Below are 22,895 nucleotides of genomic sequence, written 5' to 3'. Positions count from 1 at the left end.
TGGGGAGAGAGGGGAAGAAAAATTTAAAACTCAAAAGCTTATGGAAGTGATTATTCATAAATTAAAATAAATTAATAAAAAATAAATCTACCACTTCCCTCTTTGCTGTTGTCCATTCTTCTAGAAGGAACAAAGGAAGAGAAAGGCCATTTTATTTTCTTAAACCAGACGACCTTGCTGTTTCTTCTAATCATCCATTCAATGGGAGACAGAAACATGGAGGTTAGTCTGGTCTGACTGAGCACCAGCACCTGTCTTATATTTCAGGGATCTGGAACTCAGGCAAAAGCCAAACAAAGATCAGGATACAATGCAGAAGTTGGAGGTTATGAGGATCTAGACACATTTTTAGCTCTCTGCATGATCCTAGGAAAAGAGGCACTGGATAGGAGACCTGGACAGTAATCTTGGTTCTTCTAGCAAGTAGCTGTGTGACCTTAAACAAGTCATTTTCCCCTCTCTGGACCTCAGTTTCTTCATTGGTGATATGAATGGAACTGGGCTAAATGATTTCTAAATTTCCTTTTAGATCAGAAATTCTACGAGAAGAAAAGAAATGTTTGTCCTTACTTCAATACCTGGACACAACACTTTTTTCATTCATTCAAACATCACATAGTTTAATGTCTATGTGTGCATGTATGAGCAAGAAGAGACAGGTTATTATATTTAATAACAAAAATTTATTAATATTAATTGTCAATATGCTATTTTTATTTTCAAAAGAGTATCACACCCATGACCCGTGGAGTCAGGAATACCTGGGTTCAAGTCCTGCCTCTGACATATACTAGCCATGTGACCCTGGGCGAGTCACTTAATTGCAGTTCAACAGGCAAACTCTTTAAGACCAGAAAGCACAGACAAGTTACTGATCTACATAGGTGGATGGAGTTTCCACACTGGGAGCATCCTACTGAATTTCAGTACCACCAGAAGTACCACCATCTCCATCAAAAAAGAAAAAAAATCATATCCATTATCTCATTTAATCCTCAAAACAACACCCATTTCACAGATAAGAGAAGGGATGAAAAATAAGCTTAAGTGACCCATCACACAGTATTAGATGTCAGACTACAGCCTTGGATGGGGGGTGGGGAGTGTTCTCTTCTCTGTTGATGCTCACTGATTTAATTTCTAGAAAATGATTTGATGACACAAAAGGAAAAAAAAAAACAGAAAAAAGTAACTTACTTCAGCTGATTGGTTTCCATTCCCTGAGCAATGGCCATAAGAATGCCTCCATGATCACCCCACGTGTAATAATGAGGTCCAGAAAGAGCCTGAGAAGAAAGAGTCAATCGGTCACTTTATTCTGTCATTAGAAGGCTAAGAATATTGAGTTTTTCAAATAACCATTAGATTCAAGACACAAAAAAAACAACTTCAGTTTATAAGATACAGTATACATAATGAGCAATTATGTTGAACAAATGAACATATGCACTACCACATGGGTGTCATTTGATTCTCCCAGCAATCACGTGAACTACACAGGGAAGATATTGTTAGCCCCATTTTTTACAGATCAAAAAACTGAGGACTAGACCATTTGTGACCTGGCCAAAGCCACAGCTAATAAGAAGCAAATCTAGAACCCAGATCTTCTCTCTTAGCTCAGATCTCCTTCCTCTACACAAACACAAGGTTTTAAGCAATAATTAATCTGAAAGGGGGCCTGAAAAACATCAAGTGGAAGTGCTACCAAGCTACATGGTAATGGGCAGGTCACCAAAGTTCTTTGGGCCTCAATTTCCTCATTTGAAAAATAATGACACAACTATTTTTAATCTCTGTCTACTGGCTGATTCTCTACTGCCTACAAACCTACCATGTTTCCCTCAACCTCAAAAAATCTTCCCCTGATCTAACTGTCCCCATTAACTATCATCCTCTGTCCTCCTCCTTTTTGTAGTCAACCTCTTTGAGAAGGCTTTTCACAATCACTGTCTCTGCTGCCTTTCTTCTCACTGCAATCTGGCTTCTGACCTCATTCTTCACAGCTCTCCCCAAAGTTATCAATAATCTCTTTAACTCCCCAATCTAATGGCCTTTTCTCCATCCTCATCCTTCTCAATCTCTCTTCTATTTGTGATACTGTCAATTACCTTCTTCATCTTTATAATTTCTTTTCTCTAGGTTTTCACTCATGGTTCTCCTACCTGTCTGAATGCTCCTTTGCTGAATCATCATCCAAGTTCATAGCCATTAACCATGAGTGACCCCCAAGACTCTGTCCTGGACCCTCTTCTTTTCTCCCACTATACTATCTCACTTAGTGATCTCATCAGCTCCCATGTATTCAATTATCATCTCTCTGTAGATGATTCTCAGATTTATTTGTCCCAGCCCTAATCTCTCTCCTGATCTTCAGTTTTGCACCTCCAACTGCCTACTGGATATCTCAAACTAGATGTCTTAAACTCAACATGTCCAAGGTGAACTCATTATTTTTCCTAAAACTCTCCCTTCTTCCTAATTTCCCTATTAATGTCAAGGGAACCACCATACTCTCAGTCACACAGGCTTGCAACCAGGGTTTCATTCTTAACTCCATCTTCCACTCAGCTGTCTAAAAGATCTTCCTAAAGCACAAGTCTGACCCTGTCATTCCCCCATTCAACATACTCTAGTGGCTCCCTACTAACCGGAGGTTCAGATACAATAAAATCCTTGATTTGACTTGTAAGACGCATTATCTAGCCCTTTTGTAGTTTTCTTCTACCTTAGTCCCCTCTATACACTATGTGATTCAGTGGAGCTGGCTTCCCTACTCTTCATCTCTTAAGACATCTCACTGCCCAGCTCCAGGCATTTTCACCAACTATGCCCCATGTCTGGAGCTTTCATTTTCCTCATCTCTGCATCCTCAATTCCTCGGCTTCCTTCAAGTCTCATCTTCTGCAAGAAGACTTTCTCAGTTCTGCTAAATCTTAATGCCTTTCATTGGAGATTATCTTCAATTTCTCCTGTATACATCTCTTGTTCATACATAACTATGGTGTCTCCCCCATTAGACTATGAATTCCTTGAAAGCAGGAACTGGGTTTGTCTGTTGCCTTTATTTGCACCCTCAGCACTTATGACAATGCATGGCACATAGTAGGTACTTAAGAAATGCTTGTTGACTTGATTTTGCACATTTAGTTTTTCTTGTACAGATGTCATGCCAAGCTCTTTTGAGTGAGTATAGAATTCTTCCAATAGGCTCTGCAATGTTCTAAGTCTCAATGCAATAAACATAATATTATTTATAACATATGGAGGACTTCACCATCCAGAGAATTCCTTTTCAATCTGGACCCTCCACTGCATCACCTTCATTACAGTGGTGAGCATCGTTAGCAAGCATACCTTTCCCTGTTTTATACCTCACCTGATGTTTCTAATCAGAGAGCCCCCTGGACAGGGTTGTTTATGTTATATAATTCAAGGAATCTTCACTGATTTTGATGTATGGGGAAAGGATATATAATAAAAGCACTTGTAAGGCAGAATTTTGTTCTACCAAATCAATGACTTTGAGGGGGGGAGCAGGAAGGGGGACAGTCAACAAATAATAAGCACAGAGATCTTATGTTCTCTACGTCTTTCAGTTAATTGTGAAATAGTAAAAAGTGGTTCATTTTGAACATCGCTTGTGAAAGCCTCCCTGTTCCCTACTAATACCCTTAATGAAGATTCTTTAAACGCAGGTACAGATGACTCTCATAAAGATTCTGTATAGGTGGAAGAGTAAGCACATACATCTACTCAGTAGTTACCAATGCTCTCTCGGTTTCTTTTTATTGATATTAATAAAGCCCAGTACTTGTTCATTCCTCTGGTATTTTCCCCTTCTTCAAACACCTCAATGTCCTTGCACTTGAGCCACTGCCAGCACAGATTTCCTCTGTAAATACCTGGCCTAATATGCCTTTTTTTCTTTTATTTGTTCTCATTAGTGTTATTTTTACTTCCTCTATAACCCCATCTGGCACTGTGATGTTGGAGTCAAGGGTGATGGTTCCACTGTCTTTGATGAAGAAAAGTTTGTTAGGACTTTTGCTAATCTTTTGTATCTTTCTTCCATTTGCAATTCTCCTTGCATTTTCATCCATAATTGTCCTCAGAATGACTTTGTTGGATATCCTGCCAAGTTTTCTTTAAACTGGTTTTTCCCTCCACTGCTTCACTCTTCTTTATGAGATATTTCTCATAATCACCCATCATCTTTCTTCATAAGATTTTGCAAACTAGTTTATATTCTAACCCAAGAATTGTCTTCAGCAGCCATCTATCTCGATTTGACAAAGAAGTCAGATATCTGCCAACTAAGGCACTTTCTGAGATATTTCAGTCTTCTTCTGGTGGTAATTAATTTACATTGGTTAAACTTGAGAATAAAATTATTATAGCCACTTTCAATGTTATTTGTTGCTTATTTTCCATATCTGATTTACAATTATTTGTTTAAACAGTTCAGGGTTAAACTGTTTTAATTATACATCATATTTTTTCTAATTAGCATTATTACTATTTTTCACTAATACTATTATTAGCTCTGAAGAGTCAACAGTCTGACTACATACAAATTGCTGATTTGGGGATAACTAATATCAATAACAATCCTTTTCTTGTCCATTAAAATATAATTAATTTCATTCTTTAAAATATTGTTTGGTGCTCACCATGTTCAGCACTTACTGAATCTTTTCTTCAAGAAAGTGTTCATGATATAGAGGCATATAGGCTTCTAGATAATCTATAACTTTTTGGCTTCTCCCCAGTCTCACTATTTCCCACCTTTGCACTTAAGTCATCATTTATGCAAGGACATGGACAAGCGTTACACCGGATGGGTATACTCTGTATCCCTCAGTAAAACATGAGATCTTTGAGAACAGGGGCTATTTCATTTCTGTCTTTAGATCTCAGTACCTAGTAAAAAGCAGGTGCTGGTTAATATTGAATTAAGGCAAAAACCACAGCCCTGGGGATCAGAAGGGAAAGAGGGGAGAAGGAAAAAGAGGTAAGGAATTTATAAAGTAAGAAGAGTGCCTTAGAGAGTGAGGAAGAAAGGATGAAGGGAACACTGGGACCCCTGGATTTTCTGCTACAAAGTCCCCAGAGTAGGGACAACTAGAACACTTAGTGAAAAATGGATGAAGGAATATCCATCTGAGTATCACACTTCTATGCTATTCTCTCTTCCTGTTTACCTCACACATACATATAACCATCTGAAATTTTGTGCACCAAAGTCAATGGAACAGCCAAAGAATAATAAAGTGCTTTCCCCCACATTTAACCTGTGACGAGTGCAAGTACTTTTATCCGCATTTGGTAGATGAAGACACTGAAGTCCTTAAAGTATCACACAACTAGAAAGCAGCAGAATCAGGCCTGCTCTCCTAATTCTGTGTCTGGCCCTCTTTCTATTACATCCACATCATGATTCCTAGCTGTAGGTGTTTGTTCCACAAGGTTCTGCTCTAGGCCCTCTTCTCTACTCCCTCTGTAGCCCCTCTTTAGGTAATGTCATTGGAATCCATCTCCAGTCTTCCTGATCTATATCAGGTATACTGGACCCAGATGGCTCCAGAAGAGAAAATGAGGCTGGTGACCCTGCACAGCCCTGCCTCATTTAAATCCAGTTTACTTGCAAGTCATGGCATCATCTTCCTGATATCATAGTCCTCTTTGGGAAGGAAGGACAAACAACAACCACCACCACCTCATCACCTCTCATGGTTTAACTATCATCTCTATGCTGACGACTCCCAGGTCTATATATCCAGCCTATATCTCCTATTGGGTCTATTGGAGTTTTCAAAATGAATGTCCCAGAGACATCTTATACTGAACATGTTAAAAAATGAGGTCATCATCTTTTCCCTAAAATTCTCCCCATTTCCAAACTTCCTTATTTCTTTAAAAAAAAAAAAAGCAAACAAACCCATGATCCTTCCAGGGTCTGAGGTTCATCACCTCAGCATGGACTCCCCCTCCCTCACTCCACACATCCAATAAACTGGCAGATCTTGCCAATTCTCCCTTCACATCTTCTCTTACATCTGATTCCTTCCCTTACTCACAGAGCTATCACTTTAGTTCAGATACTCATCACCTCTGGCTGGTTATTTCAAAAACCTCCTAGCTGGTCTCCCTGCCTCAAGCCCATCTCCACTGCAGCCTACCCTACACACTATTGTCAAAGTAGGCTGCATTAAGAAAAGATGTGGTCATGTGACTCCCCTACTCAACCAACCCTAGTGTTTTCCTATCAACTGTAGGATAAAATATATACTCTTCTGTTTTGCTTTTAAAGCCCTACACAACCTGGCCCCTACCTACATTTCTAGAATCACTGGACATTACTCCCCAGCCAAACTGGTCTTCTCTCTGTTCTTCTCCATCCGCCTCCTGTTTCTGTGCCTTCACAGTGACCATTCAATGCATCCCTTCCTTACCTCCATCTCCCAGAGTCCTTCTCTTCCTTTAAGTTGCAACTTGAAAACAACCTGTAGCATGAAAACTTTCCAGATCAGAATAAGTGCTATTACTCTCCCCCAAAACTACACAGTATTTAATTATGTTGTGTGTGTACATGTGTGTCTGCATATATATGTTTGTATGTATGTATACATATATATTCATTAACTTTCTATTTATGCTCTACATATTTTTTTATATACTTTTTATCTCCCCATTAGCTCACCCTTTGTAGTTGTAACCCATCCCCTGTGCCTAGCGCAGAGTAAGTCTTTAACAAATTCTTGTTGACTGAGTGACAGACTACAAGGTTAAAGGTAATCAAATGGGACTAAAGGTATCATTCCTATATTAATACACTCTTTCACCACTGCAGTTAGTTACTGACAATCTGTTCTCAATATTTCTTTTAATAATGCAGGTCTGGAAAATCCATCTCTTCCTTGAAGCCTTCTATTCCTACTCATCTCAACACACAATTCTCATTCCTCCCACTCGGGCCACAAACACAACACTAATATGTTATCCACTTATTTACTTCAGAGTCCAGGTCTGTTTGCCAATATGTGATCTGTGTCAGGGCTGACTCTCTTAGATGTCAAAGTTTCTCTCAGGACCAGGAAATGCGCTGTTTTCTTCTCTGTTTCACCATATATAGACAGACACCATGACACAATGCAAGAAGACAAGCACCAGAAGTCCTGGTTCTACCACTTATCATCTGATTATGTGTCAATAAACCACTCTGACCTTCCATTTCCTCATCTGAAAAAAATCTAAATAATAACATTCACATTATGAATTGTTCTATGTGACAATGCTTTGTAACTACTGAGAAGTTATAATGATTAATAAACGCTTCTTGATGAAGGTGACCCTTTCATCCCTCCTGGAGTTCTTCTTTTGAGGGCCTTACCTCATGAAGCAAGTATCTCTGTGTTAAAACTAGGCAACTAGGTGGTACAGTGGATAGAGAGCTGGGTCTGGAGTCAAGAAGACCTGAGTTCAAATCCAACCTCCCACACTAACTAGCTGTGGAACCCTGGGTGAGTCACTTTACTTCTGCTCACTTCAGTTTCCTCATCTATAAAATGGGGATAATAATAGTACCCACCTCCCATGATTGTCCTGAGGATCTTTGTAAACTTTAAAACACTATACAAGTGCTAGCTATTACTGTTACTACTACTACCACCACTTCCTTTCCTTCTATAACATGTAAGATGCAGTATTATATTTTCCAGTTTTCTCTTTCTAACTAAATCATAAAAATGAATTTCCTAGGATCATGGTCCACAGAGCTGGAAGGGATTATCTGGCCCAGCTCTAGCATACACACACCTTCCCTACCATTTTCTTTGTATTCACCATTCTACTTTCAGGCAGATAAGGTATTTTATTCCCATTTCACAGGTGAGTCAACTAAGACCCAGAGAAGGTTATTATAGCCCAGTCATCACAGACATCACCCAGGGGAAAAAGTCCTGTGAAGAAGGGCTAGGCATTACCACCAACTGTCAACCAACTAATTCTGAGCCTTGGGAAAAGAAATGTCCCCCAAACCACCAGACCCACTTCCAACTCAGTCCCTGTGGTCAATATTGAGGGGAGAAATCATAGTAGAGAAGGGGCCCAGGCCTCCTCATCACTACCAGCAACAAATGTTCACCAAATGCCACCAACAGGCAGACAGGGAGCCACTGCACAAAGGGCCTTTATTTATGGACCCAGCACAGGGCTGAGGAAGAGGGAGCTAAAGTATGAGATTTTCACTTTTCTGAGACAAAAAGCAGAGGGAGGGAAGCCTAAGAGTGGCAGCCATCTCAGACCACCAGTCCTGCTTCCAATCAAATTCTTATAGCCATCAGGCAGCAAAACAGTTCTTGTGGAAAGAGGGCCAGCCAGCCATCCCTACTAACCAATGGAGCAGGATCCTGAACATAAGAGTCCTGGGGATGGCAATGCCCACAGCCATCATCCTGGGAAGCAACCCCTGGAAAGATGCAGCGAGGCCCCTGCTCCTGCAGGTGCTGCAGCCACAGCTACTGAAGAAAATTTATGCCAACAAAGTCCTTGGCACTGCCAAATCGTTCGACGTCAGAAACTGATGAGATTTTATCAATGGAAATGACATTAAAGGAGAGGCATTAGCACCTGTTTTGCCTCTGCACCCTAAGGATCATGGGACCTTCCCATCCGACTTGCAGCTGAAACTTTCCAATTAGAATGTGAGCTCCTTGAGAGCAGGGACTGCCTTGCTTTTCTACCGTATCCCTGTACTTAGCATAGTGCTTTGCATACAATAAGTACTTCATAAAGTCTTTTTCATCCATTCTTTCATTTAAGTGAGGCAGAGACTGCCTGTTTGTAGCATACAGCCTGACATATAGCAGGCGCTTAATAAATGCTTGCTGACTGTGTTTACACGTCACACTGCCTCTCTTAAAAAATCTCTGTCCACCTCCTTGCCCCTCCATTGTTTTACACCACCTAGGAAGAAAAGGCTGCACTCTCTCAGGCTTCCTTTCAAACAAATGCAATCTCATGCTTTTGCTCCCCACCCCCACCCCTACCCCTCAGCTCTGGGCTCTCTGTGTCTGTGAATAAAGTCCCCTCGTACAATCTCGACGTAGGGGTGCAAATCAAAACAGCATGGAGGGAGCCACTTGTAGCTGCCCCAGAATTCACCAGACCACACCACTCTGCTGGGAGGGGAAAGATATCTCTTTCTTCACAAGAGGAAATTGCTTGCAGATGTCCAAATACCAGATTACACCAACATCAGAACATACAAGCAAACCACAAGCCTGGCCAGAGGAGAGAACACCCAATTTCAAAAGGAACACATAACACCAGGGAAAGAGAAAGCAGCTGCTGGATCATCCCCGGGGGTCCCGGCAAGACTGACTCACAGATCTGTCAAAGGTTCCTAGTTCTGCTGTACTGCAAGTGTGCGTGTGCCTTTTATTGCTCCAGCCCTGGCTGATCGTCCTCCTCTGAATTCTTTACAGGTGCATGCAGTGTCTAGACCACCTAATTTTTCACTGAATGACCACAGAATCACAGATTTAGAGCTGGTGAGGAAACTGAGGCTCAGGAAGGTAAACATGTCTTGAGAGAGGCAGTGTGCTTCAGTGAAAAGAGCACTGAGCTCTCAACTCCAAGCTCTACTTCCTAGCCACGTGACCGCACACCTGACTTTCCCAGTATGTTCAATGAGAAGCCTGGATTAGATGATCTCTGTGTTCTCTTGGTTCTGGATCAGATGACTATCTACTTCACAGTGTTGCTGTTGAGAAAAGTGCTGGCTCAGTGACCCCACGCCAGTCCCTAACCTCCTTGTTCCCTGACTTGTAATATGGTACCAGTCAAAAGGTTGTTGTAAGGGGGGAAAAGTATGCTAAGTCAGTCAGCTAGTGGGGCAGTGCACAGAGAACCAAGCTTGGAATCAGGAAGACCTGAGTTCAAATCCATCCCCAAATACTTACTAGCTGTGTGATCTTGGGCAAATCACTTAACCTCTATTCACTTCAGTTTCTTCAACTGTATGTATAACAGGCATAACCATAGCACCTACCTCCTCAGTCAGCTATATGGTACAGTGGATAGAGCAGTGGGCTTGGAAGCAGGAAGACTCAAGAGTTCAAATCCAGCCTCAGACACAAGTCACTTAAACCCTGTTTGCCTCAGTTTCTCATCTGTTAAATGAGCTAGAGAAGAAAATGGCAAAGCCTCCAGTATCTTTGACAAGAAAACCCCAAACTGGGGTCACAAAGAGTTAGCCGCGACTGAAATAACTGAAAAACCACACCTCCTAGGGTTGCTGGGAGAATCAGCTGAGATAATATTTAGAAAGTGCTTAGCTGGGGCAGCTAGGTGGCGCAGTGGATAGAGTACCGGCCCTGGATTCAGGAGGACCTGAGTTTAAATCCGGCCTCAGACACATAATACTTCCTAGCTGTGTGACTCTGGGCAAGACACTTAACCCCAATTGCCTCACTAAAAAAAAAACAAAACAGAAAGTGCTTAGCACAGTGCCTGGGACACAGTAGGCACTTTACAAATATTGGCTATTATTAAGTGTTTTAAGAGCTATAAAACTGTCACTTAATGCTATATATTATGGATTAAAATATTAATGGTCATTATAAAATTTAAACTATTATTTTAGTGCAGTGGGAAAAATCTAGGACGTGAGAAAACTTTGCCTTTTTCACTTTCTACCTGTATGACCTTCATCAAATCACTTAATTTCACAGGTCCTCAGTTTCTTTATCTGCAAAAGGAGAGAGCTGGATTACATAACTTTTAAGGTCCATTTCAGATCTAAATCTGGAATCCTATAACCCAATCCTATGTGTTAGATTTTATCTCCCCAGCTAGATCATCAGCTGCTTAAGGTCAGAAACCAGACCTTTTATTTCTTCCGTGTCCCATATAATCCTACCCAGAGCATATGAAAAATGCTTAATAAATACATGACTACTTGACATGCTGAGCTGTACTTGGTCTAGTAGACAGAGGGTTGTACTTTTGAGTCACGAAGACCTAGGTTCAAATCATGCCTCTGGAAGAATTTAGAAATAGAGGGGATGCCCATCAATTGGGGAACGGCTGAACAAATTGTGGCATATGAATGTAATGGAATACTATTGTGCTATAAGAAATGTTGAGCAGGCAGACTTCAGAAAAACCTGGAAAGACTTGTATGGTCTGATGCTGAGTGAAATGAGCAGAACTAGGAGAACGTTGTACACAGTAACAGCCACGCTGTGTGATGACTAACTTTGACAGACTTAGTTCTTCTCAGCAATTCAAGGATCTAAGACACCTCCAAAAGTCTCATGATGGAAAATGCTATCCGCATCCAGAGAAAGAATTACAGGGTCTGAATGCAAATCAAAGCATATTTTCCTTCTGTTTTGTTTTGTTTCCTCTTTCTTATGGTTCCTCCTATTGATTCTAATTCTTCCTTACAACATGACTAATGTGAAAATGTTTACTAGGAATGTTTACCTAGAGCCTACATCAGATTGCACACCTTCTGGGGAGGGAGAGGGGGAGAAAAGTTTAAAACTCAAAAGCATATGGAAGTAATTGACGAAAACTAAAAATAAATTAATAAAAAAAAATAAATTTTTTTTTTAAAATAGCTGAGTGACAAAGGACAAGTTAACTTAACCTCTCTGATAATACCTTCAGGGCCCACATCAGAGAATGACAGTGAGAATCCTTCACTCATTCACTGCTTATCCTTCACACTCAAAGAGGACCAATGACATCATGATGTTGGGGTCAAGGTACAGGCTGATCAGACCAATAAGAGCATGGAAGGCTCTACCCTAGGTTGGGCACAAACAGCCCCTATGAACATTTGGGATGGAGCCGTCTCCAGATTTGCACATCTCATGTTTCCTTGGTGCTGTGGCAGTTCTGCTTTGCTCACAGAGCACAGTGTCTTCTTTGATGCGGGCACGCCATCTGTGCCAGCATCTCTCATGTCTCACAACTGATACTAAAGTGAGAACCAAATGAGGTAATGTATGAAAAGTTGGTTCTTGTGCACTAAAGCAGCACAAAAGGCTTAAGGAAATCAGATGTGTTCTCTCCATGGCATCCTTAAGTCACAATAAAAACTGGGTAGGCTGGCAAAATAATTTTTACATGCTTGCAGATGTTTAAGCTTCAATTTCTAATACTTATTCAGTACTAGCTACCAAAGATCACCGTTAGGTGCTGGTGGCAATACTGGCCTTACAGAGCCTCACAATCAAATGAAGGATTCCTTCACTCAACACACGTTTATGCAATGCCAGGCTCTGGGAGCACAAAGGTAACACAGCCCCTGTCCTCAAGCAGCTTATATTCTATCATATTCTACTGGGGTAAAAAAAACAAAGACCACAATGCAAAGTGATTCACAGGAAGTACATAAAAGTCCTTTTGTTTTGAAAAGCGCTAATGTAGTTACGATGTAATATCAAACATTAGAGGGACCTGTTTGTGCACATAAAATAAAGGTTAAGAACTATAACAACAGATGTTATCTAAGGCCCCTTCCAAGGGCAGCAGTGGACAGAGGACTGGAGTCAAGAAGACTAATCTTCCTGAGTTCAAATTTGGCCTCAGATACTTATTAGCTCTGTGACTCTAGGCAAGTCACTTCCCCCTGTTTGCCTCAGTTTCTTCATCTGTAAAATGAGCTGGAGAAAGAATGGCAAACCACTCCAGTATCTTTGCCAAGAAAACCCTAAATGAGGCTAAAAAGAGTCAGCCACAACTGAAAAACAAAAACAAAAAGGTCCTTTTCAATTCTATAGTCTCTGATCCTATGACTATATCAGTGGTGTGCTGGTAAATGTTTAACAACAAGCTCTCTAAAAAATACATAGCCATATCCACATATGCACATGACAGACTTCTAAGCATTGTATAAGCCAATTAGCACAGTGAGTAGGGAGAGTAGTAGACTTGGAGTCAGAAGACCTGGGTTCAAATCTTGCCTCACATACTCAGTAACCATGTGACTTGGGACAAATTACTCTATTTTCTGAGCCTCAGTTTCCTCATCTATAAGAAAGGGAAATAACAGCACCTACCTCTCAGAATCGTTTGTGGAGATAAAATGAAATAATGTACGTAAAGAGCTTTGCAAACCTTAAAGCACTATATAAATGTCAGCTATTAGTAATACCAGGTCTTCCTGACTCCAAGACCAGTGCTCTCCCCAGGCACTATGCCAACTGTCTCCAAGGCACTTCACTCCATCTTTGACCTTTTTCACACTGGATTGTCCTGAATGTTTTGGGAATCCAAATGCATGGAAGCCCATCCTCCCAGACCAAAGAAAAATCAAAGGCTGGGAGAAGGAGGAGATCCTGACCTCTCTCCATCTGGCTCCAGCGCTGCTAGAGATGTACACATTGGTCTTGCTCGCCATGTTCTTCCCAACTGAACCTACAGGGGGAAGGAGAAGAATGTTTTTTAATTCTAGAAACATGCGTGGGCAGCAATCACCTCCTCCAACAAGCAACTCACTGTACTTTTCAACACCATCACTTTTATGAAGAACACATCAGAAAAAACGACCTGCACCCATCTGTAAATGATAAGGCAGTTTACATTCCAAGGTAAACATGGACATACCAGTGGCAACGATGAGTCCGGGAGCTGACTCCTTGGAGAGGATGGGCATTCTCCGGAGCTGGAAGTTCAGCAGCTGACTAAGGCGCTGGGCCAAGTGCAGGGAACAGCCACGAGAAAGCTTGGAGACAGAAGTTCCAGACACTTGTTAGAGTCTGATAAAGGGCTTAGATTTCCTACAGAAGACTGAGCCTGCTGTGTAAAGGCACCATGGCCAGACAGGGAAGGAAAGGAATTCACTTAAAGGAGATCCGACTCAACTCTTCCAGGGTCCTTAAGGTGAAGAGGAGAGTGGGCCAGCTCCTCCCCTGCGGTGGTGGGTGTGGAGACAGGAGTGGCTGGGAGGACTGCCTCCTCAAAAAGAAGCTCAAAGAACAGCAATTAGGAATCACCTCAACTCAAACATAAAGAAGAACACAATTCTCTTCATTTCTGCTTCAGATAACCTCTCAAGTGGCTTGGAACTAAAGGAAAATGAAATGATCCCATAGTCCTTATTTTCCAAGTCAGTGGAGACAAGTTTTTAAATGTGATTTAAGTTATTCTGACAGTGACAGAATGAAAACCAAGAACTACAAACCAGAAAGGCCCTGGCTGATAGATTACCCCACAGACCAACACAGGAGATGCAGTCACATACAAAGTGGATCCTTTTTTGCAAAGGATTAAAAATTAAAGCATGTTGCATAAGGAACAAACTTTTTAATATGAGACTTTCAAATTCTTCGAAACTTCCTTATTGGGGTCAGCTAGGTGGCACAGTGGATAGAGCACCGGCCCTGAAGTCAGGAGGACCTGAGTTCAAAACCGACCTCAGACCAAACACTTGTCATTTATTAGCTGTGTGACCCTGGGCAAGTCACTTAAGCCCAACTGCCTAAAAAACAAAACAAAAAAAAAACTTCCCTATCACTTGGGTTTATGCCCTTATGCTTTATTGCCAGAAAAGGCAAAAGGGCAAAACACACACACACAAACCCAGTCCTAAAGATCACTGCTTAGGTAACAGATTCCAGGGAGAGCCTAGAATTTCCAGCTATAAAAACTGAGTACGCATTTACAATGCAGGTAATAACCACAGCAAGAATTTCCTGATCTACAAATTCTTGTTTCAAAAAGGCCTCCCTGATGACTATTTAACTTGCCAGCTTCGTCACTGGGGAATAAAAACTGGAGCAACTTGAACTGGATCTCAAATATTTATTTGCTCAATCCCTTGTTTCCAAGCTCATTTTTTACTTTACCTGCAAGAAAATCTATTCATTTATGGCTTTCCTGTATCCTAGGGCAATCAGATTTTAACTGCTCCTACACATTCTGGCTTTCACAAGTTGACACCACAAACAGAAACTAAAAGCTGATTAACGGCCAGCCTTACAGTTCTTGAGTAAATACATTTGTCGGAATTGTCAGAAGAAAAGCAAGACAATTTAGCGGCAGAAGTGAGGTACTTTCACCTTAGCTGAACTTTAAGGATAGCAGTAGTGTTCTTCCCAAGCAGGGCTTAATCCCTTCCAACCTTTAAAACCCAGAAGGGTCTGTCTGAAGTTATCATAGGTCTCTCTGTTCTATAAGACACCAGAATGATGGATTGGGACCTGGTGCCAGGTAAAGTGGAAAGAACAAGACATAGATTCTGCAGGCAGAGTCTTTGCTAGTAATATCCAAAGGGCCACATATTCAGGTATATGAAGTTAGGAGGCTGTGTGAACATGAGCAGATGCATATAAATTATATCTCTCTGAACAGACTGACATTTTCAAATGCAAATGCATGTGCTTCCTTAAAACATGAACTGAATTATTTTTCTCCTTGTTCTTTCTTGCCTGGCTCATCCCACTGCCCCAAATCATTATGTACAGCTGGGGCAAAGGGAATGAGACACAGACTCCCCAAGGCCACAATGCAAAGATCTGCATTACGTGGAAAGGGGGAAGGGTGGGAGGCAAAAAGTCTGTAGATAAAGAAGTGGTGAAAGAAGGTCACCAAGGAGAAATCTTCCTACTAAAACTTAGGTGGTGATATATACCAAAATAAAATATTTTGTGATAGCAAAAGAATGTAAACAAAGTAGATGCCCTTTGGGAAAAGGGATATCAAACTGTAGTACTGGATGTCTGTAGTGAAATATTATTGGACTGTAAGAGAAATAAGAGAAATTCAAAGAAACTTGGCAAGATTCATTTGAAATGAGAGTAAAGTAAGCAGAAGCAAGATAAAAAACATAAAATGTCAAAATAATGTAAAGAAAAAAAAATAATGTGAAAAGACATCAGAATTCAGATTAATGCAATGACCAATGGTGATGCTAAAGGATTGGTGATGAAATATGACTTTAGTAGAGAGGTGGTGGACTATGAGTATAGAATGAGGCATGCGCTGTCAGACATAGTCAATGTATCTGTTTCTTTTACTTTTTTATTACAAGAGAGCATGAGGGAGGAGCAGAATAATGGGAAATGAAAATGATATAAAAAAAGAAACCTAAAGCATCAATAAAGCTTAAAAAAAACTTAATGGGTAACTTTTTGAGAAAATAAGACAGATAGGAATCACAAGCAGGACAAACTGTAGAACTCTAACACATGGCTGTGACTATAGAATTGTCAAAGAAATTATGTAAGAAATTATAATTACTATAGTATTATGTACTGATAAAAGCTGATAGTGTATAATACCAATGGGGTTCCTTTATTATATCACCTTATTTTTTTCTCATTTGCATTTTCCCCTTTAAAGGTGAGAAGAGACAGACCACTACAGTTATAGTCACTTTTCTCCTTGTGAACATGGAAAACAAGATTAAGCGGCTGATACCTCACAGTCGATCTTTTCTCCATATTCAGTGAAGGCTGGAGCCTGAAGGAATTCCCAAGTTCCTCCTTTGTCAAAGGTGATGACTGACCTCATGTTCTCTTCACTCAAAGACCCATTAATCAGGGTGGCAATGTAAACCCCTTGGACTCCTTCCACTCGGTGAAAATCAGCAAAGGGTTCATTTGCAAAGTACCTATAACCAGAGAAAGTGAGTAGAGCTAGAAAATGGGAAATGCGCTTGATTAGCATTAAGAAAAACAGAGTCATTTTATTTTATTGGAAGCTGAAGGATGCTGGCCCAATCAGCTGCTCTGTAAAAACCTCGAAGACAATAGACCAGAAGCATAGGGGACAGTGGAAAGGGTACTGGCTCTGGATTCACGAGAGATCTGGATTTGCAGTTTGCTATCTCTTACAGGAACCTTATTCTGATGCCCCCCTGTTGCCAATATGCTACCAGAAGAAGATGTTTTGTACCTATTTTATGTCTAATTATCTACCCACAGGCTGTGCCCATCCCAAAATGACATAAGCTCCTTGAGGGCAAAGACTGACTGTTTTATTTCTGCCCTTACAGGGTCAGCACCTAGGACAGTGCCTGACATGTAGTAGAGTGCATTTAATGAATGCCTGTTCAATAGAACTCATTCTGGCATAGATATCTGTTAGCTGTATGGCCTTGGACAAGTCACTTAACTCCTTTGAGTCTCAGTTTCCTCATCAGGAAAACAGAGATAATAATACAACTCATACAGTTTTAACCAAAGAGCTACAGAAACATGAGTTGTTATAATATCATCATCATCATTGTTATGCAAAATCAGAGCTAAGAAACACCATCATTTGCTCACTAGCAAAGTTCTCTAATGTCTATGCCGAGGATAATAAGCTAGGTTTCCAGACACCCGAGATCATCACTGATGCACAGGAAGGGCTTGAAGTCTGAATGCCATTGATGAGACATTCAATCTGATTCTCTAACCTGTAGCTCCAAGGAAATCTCTCCAAGTATTTATGCCGAAGATTGGAGGGGAATAATTCGTTTTCCCTTTCTTGTGGGATCAGCACAGGGTAAGTTTGCTCTACAATGAATGAATAAATGAATTTTTAAAAACCATTCATTAAGCACTCATTAGGTCCCAAGTGCTGTGTTAAAGCCCTGGGGATACAAATAGCCCCTCCTCTCAAGGAGGCCACACTATAGCTTGAGGAGGCCATACATATAAGAGAGCTCCATTACAGGATGGATAAAGAGGTCTGAGAGTCATTAAGGTACAAAAGCAGGGGAGAGATGGCAATACCCAGGCTCTCTTGGATTACGTCTCAGGTTATGCTCTTGGGCTAGATGAGATGGTAGTACCCAAGGGTCTGACGGGCATAGAATCAGGGCAGAAGCTAAGACCTACTAGTTCTCCATTTTACCAGAAGGACTGTGGTTTTCCCAGGCTTAAGGCGGCATGGTGCTGCACAATACAAAGCTAAATGCAATCAGATACCTATTTGTGAAAAGTGGATCTCAGGGACCCAGTTTCCCCTGGTGGCTAGCTAAGCCAGGATATTATGAGTTTCACTGTGGCATTTTACATTTGAAAAGCAGTTTCACCCCAAATTACAGCACAGATGATAACCATCATGTTTCTGTGAGACTAGCACAAGTTTAGTTTTATATTTTTAATCTAGGGGGTTCAGACTACTTTACTAAAAGTTTAAGATTAAAAATGTTTTGCTTTTTATGCCCCCAATCCACCTTCAACTGTTCAAACATGAGAAGCCATCTGGTATCATGAAAAGGAAGTTGGCCTTTGAGTCAAGACTTAAGTTCAAATGCAGCCTCAGACATTTACTATCTGTGTGACCGTGGGCAGGTCACTTTACCTGTCTGCCTCAGTTACCTCATCTATAAAACAAGGATCATAACAGCACCCACCTCTCCAGGTAGTTCTAAGGAACAAATGAGATAATAACTATAAACATTTAGCATAGTGCCTGGTACACAGAAGTGCTACATAAATGTTAGCTATGATTATGCCCTAGAGATTGTGCTGGTATGTACTGGTAACAAGGATTCCTCATTCAAAGTTCTCTAGCCCAATGAAGTCACAGATCTAGTTAAAATAATAAAAACAAAAATTTGACCACAAAAATTTCTTTAGCAACTGATAGCTGCTGTGCTATCCTCCAGGCACAGGGAAATTCTACATTTGTTTTAATAAAAAGGCTTTCTCTCTCGAAGGAAGGAGGTAGGAAATGGAGATCAGGAGTCATAGACTTGTGTTAACGTGCATAGACTAAATACTGTAGTTCCAGATAAAATGCAGAAGCTGCAGCCTAAATATTATATGAAATAAAGTTTTCTACCTTAAATGGCAGGGGGGAGGGATGTGCAATGTAGCTCAGTTATTTTTTTGTCCATTTACCTTCTTTGGAGTCTACTTAGGGTTTAATATCTTGCTGTTCCATATTTACATCAATTTTCTCAACCTGTTGTTTTTTTAATTCTATTATTATCAATCGATTTACCTCAAGTTTAATAGCTTGTTTCAAATGTTAGGGAGGTCTGAGCTCCCCTAATGAAAACAAGCCCTGCTCTTTTCCCCAGGTCAGATTCCCTAAGCTGTCTATTTTTCCTTTCCAAACACAAACATGTCTTCTTCCCACACCTCATAACTTTCCACTTTTCTCCCAAACCATCTTTCCATCTCTCTTCTCTTTGCCTCCTCCCCTTCCTTCTGCAAAATCCCTAACTTCATCCTACAAGCAGTGTGAGAGGTTATTTTTCCATTTCATCCCTGGTCTGCCCTTGTCTGCACCACTCTCCTTACGGCTTCCCAGCCTGCCTCTCAACAAAGGTAGTTGTTATGCAGCTCACTGCCCTGCAGGCTGCCCTCAGATGCACTGACTGCAGGATCCAGCCCCGGCTAGCTGTCAACAGCCAAGCACAGCCAGCCTTCCATCTTCTTAACAATTCATCCACGCATCATCATGGGGGCCTCATGATTCCTCAGGACAGCTGTTCTTCCAACACCTCAATCTCCAAATGCTGCTAACCACAAGCACAGCGTTCAGCAGGTGTCTACCTTTGTTGCATTACTGAAAAGTCCTTTACTCAGATTTTTAAAGAATAAGTTAAAGCAGTGATGTTCCCAATGACAAGCTATGAAACTCTGTCCTCCCACTGAGCTCAGGATCCTTTGGCATCCACTTCAAACAGGTAAATGCAACATAAATACACAGTAATTTGAGGAGGTGGGAATACTAACAATTGGAACAATCAGAAAGGCCTCTTATGGCTAAGCCCCTGAAGGAAGCTACGGATCTCAAGAGGGAAAAGCAAGGAGGGGAGAGGATTCCAGGTATGGAAGACGGTGAGTCAGAAGATGGAATTTTGTAGACCAGGAGTGTCACCGAACGACAGAACGGTTGAGCAAGGAGTAACGTCATCAGCCTAGAAAGAGAGGCTGGAGCCCAGAACCAGAAGGAAACCTCTAACCTAATTCCTCTGACTTCCAAAACCAGTGCCCTTTCTACTCTAACAGAAGATATCTCTATGACTTGCCAGTTCACCTTCTAACTAGAATTTTTTAAATCAGACAATACAGGGCCACTCAAATGGGCCAATCAGAATAGACCAAGCCTTAAGAGAAAACAGATTGTGAGAAAGTCAGAAGGACTAATGGGACAGGCTGCTTTGTAACAGCAGCAAGGCAGGAGTGGAAAAGCACTGGACTGAGAAACAGGAGCTCAAGGTTCTGATTTAGTTCTGCTACTGATTAGCTGTGTGATCTTGAACAAGGCACCCAACTTCGCTGGGCCTCAGTTTCCTCAACATTCTCTTTTTCTTATCTTTTGTCTTTTCCTGCTGCTTCAAGGAGGAGGAAGAGGAGGAGAAGAAGGAATAATAACTGACATTAATATGTGCATACACCAAGGCTCTTTGATTCCGTCAGCATGAAAACTCTCAGACGACTACTTCCACTGACAGAAGCCCTTCTGTGAGTCCACAGATAAGTCCTAGAGTGGTGCCTGAAGCAGCTACATAGTTTACCCAGGGTCCTATAGCTAGCAAGGGTCAGACAGAGGAAGGATTTGAACCCACACCTTCCTGGCTCCAAGCCCAACCCTATCTTCTATCTATGTCACGAGTGATGTCTGGTGCATTAGAGTTTGCAAGGTACTTTAAATATGTCCTCTCATTGGAGCTCCCAAAGCAAACCTCTAACATAAATACTACAGGCATTATTAGCACCATTTTACAAATGAGGAAACTGAAACTCAGAGAGGTGACAGATGCCCAAGGCTCACTCCTCCCACCTGCCCCTCCCCAAGTCCTTAAAAGATCATCACCTGACCCTTACAGGATTACAGAGACTAGTTAGAAAAGACCTTAATTTAAGGTCTCATTAGATCTAATCACACACTCATTTTACAGACAGGAAAACTAAGATTCAAACACACTTATTTTACAGACAGGAAAACTAAGATCCAAATGTTAAGTGACCTGCCTAAGGCCACACAAACATTAAAAGACAGATGTCAGTTTGGTGCCCAAGCCTCTAATTCCAAATCCAGTCCTCTTTTCTGTACCACCTGCTTTCCCTCAAGAAATTTCCTACATAGCTCCTCCCTCTCACAGCCAAAGCCCTATATTCATGTCTCATCTCAAGATCTGACTTGTAATGCTACCACTCAACTGAAGTTGTTTGTTCCAAGATCACCAATGATCATTTGATTACTAAACTCCACATTTTTATACAGAACTCATCTCTGAATCCTTGGCAGCCTGTGACACTGTCCAACCACCCCTATTTCCTAGCTATTCTCTTATTTCCATGACTTTGCTGTCTGCTGGTTCTCCTCCTTCAGGTCTGACTACTTCTTCTTAGCATCCTTCCTTAGATCATTATCCAGCTTATACTCCCTAATAGGACAAGAAGGGAAGGGTAGAAAGGGGAAGGCAGAGAAAGGAGATGGAGAGAAGGAGAGGAAGAGGTCCCCATCACTTCAGAGGTGAGGAAAGCCCAAACCCTCTCCTCCTACAAACTTCCTGTTTTCATTGAAAACACTATGAGCCTTCCAGTTACTCAGGTTATTTTCAGGAAGACTGGCAAAGAAGCCATAAACCTCATGGCAAAAAAGGATAAAGACTATGGCCAGCCAGAGCAGTCTATTGGTGGTCTGCATGAGGATAATAAGCTTATGATAATAATAATATATAATAATAAGTATAAACCAGGTAGTCCAAGCTTCTCCCGCACAGAAAAGGCATACTGAATAAAATTCAATTCAGTCAACACTTTTGTAATGCCTGTAGTATACAAAGAATTGTTCTAGCCACCGAAAAAGAAGTAGATTTAGATAAAACACTGGTCATACATAGCCTTCTTGGAGTTTAGTCTCATGGAAAGCACGAGTAATTAGAATACATAATAATAAGTGCATTAGAAAAATAAAATGAAAGAGAGAGAGGAAGGAAGGAATGGAGGAAGGAAGGAAGGAAGGAAGGAGAGAGAGAGCAAAAGAGAGAGAATGAAAATTTAAAACAATATACTACAGGAGGTCCAAAAGAGGTTATTATTGAGAGGAGGGCCAAGGAAGGCTTACTAATATTTATTAGTTACTCTAATTAAATAAAAGACAATGGATGGAGTTGTGTTTAGAAGCAGGATGACTGAGTTAAAGTTCTACTTCTAATACACCCTCAGCTATGTGACCAAGGGCAAGTCATTTAACTCACTATTTCAGGCAACTTTCTCAACTGATCGACCAACCAATCGATAAGCATTTATTAATTACCAATGCAGCACTGTGTGCCAGACAGAAGTAAAACACTCCCTGATTTTAATGAGGTTATGTTTCTATTAATGATACAAAGCAGATACTAGATAATTGGGAGGGGCGTGCCAGGATGTCTGAGGGGGAGGGTCTGAAGTGGAAAAACTATCACAGAAAATGGTACTTGACCTGAATCTTGAAGGAAACTAGGGGAAACTAGGGATTCAGAGATTCCCTCAGACTATAAAACTGAAAACAAGCTGCTGCTCTGCAATGCTGTTTGGCTGTTGTCTACACAGGGAGCAACCCCAAGCCAGTAAAACCACAAATCTGGACTCCACCTGATTCCCTCCCTCCCAAAATTTTTAATGTGGAGAAGAAATAAAGAGGCTTTAATTTAATCCAAGCTACCTGTAAGCAAGTCATACCAACAATACTGATTTGCCGTGTCTGCCACCCCACCTCTAGCTATACAGACCCCAAAAAACAAAACAAAACAACTAAGTGACTTCAAAGAATCCACTACCATGTTAATATGTCTGCCTATGTTGACATAACCCTAAACCTCAAATAGATTTCTTGGCCCAGGAGTCTGGGGTGGAGACAGAGAGAGAGAGAGAGAGAGACAGACAGAGAGAGAGAGAGAGAGAGAGAGAGAGAGAGAGGTTAGGAGTAGGGAGGGAAAG

General features: G+C 41.1%; 1 protein-coding gene across 1 annotated transcript in view; it reads right to left on the bottom strand.

The window, feature by feature from the left end:
• The window catches only part of SORL1 (sortilin related receptor 1), a 213,393-nt gene that overhangs the window by 118,675 nt on the left and 71,823 nt on the right, over positions 1-22,895 (bottom strand). Inside the window, 4 exon segments of the mRNA XM_020984875.2 lie at positions 1,198-1,286; positions 13,361-13,434; positions 13,624-13,741; positions 16,438-16,630. Coding sequence (XP_020840534.1) covers positions 1,198-1,286; positions 13,361-13,434; positions 13,624-13,741; positions 16,438-16,630 — 474 coding nt within the window.

Source organism: Phascolarctos cinereus, unplaced genomic scaffold (genome assembly GCF_003287225.1).
Source record: "Phascolarctos cinereus isolate Bilbo 61053 unplaced genomic scaffold, phaCin_HiC Scaffold_726;HRSCAF=1367, whole genome shotgun sequence".
Classification (NCBI taxonomy): domain Eukaryota; kingdom Metazoa; phylum Chordata; class Mammalia; order Diprotodontia; family Phascolarctidae; genus Phascolarctos; species Phascolarctos cinereus.
Note: the sequence above shows the minus strand (reverse complement) of the source record. Positions and strands in the feature narration are given on the sequence as shown.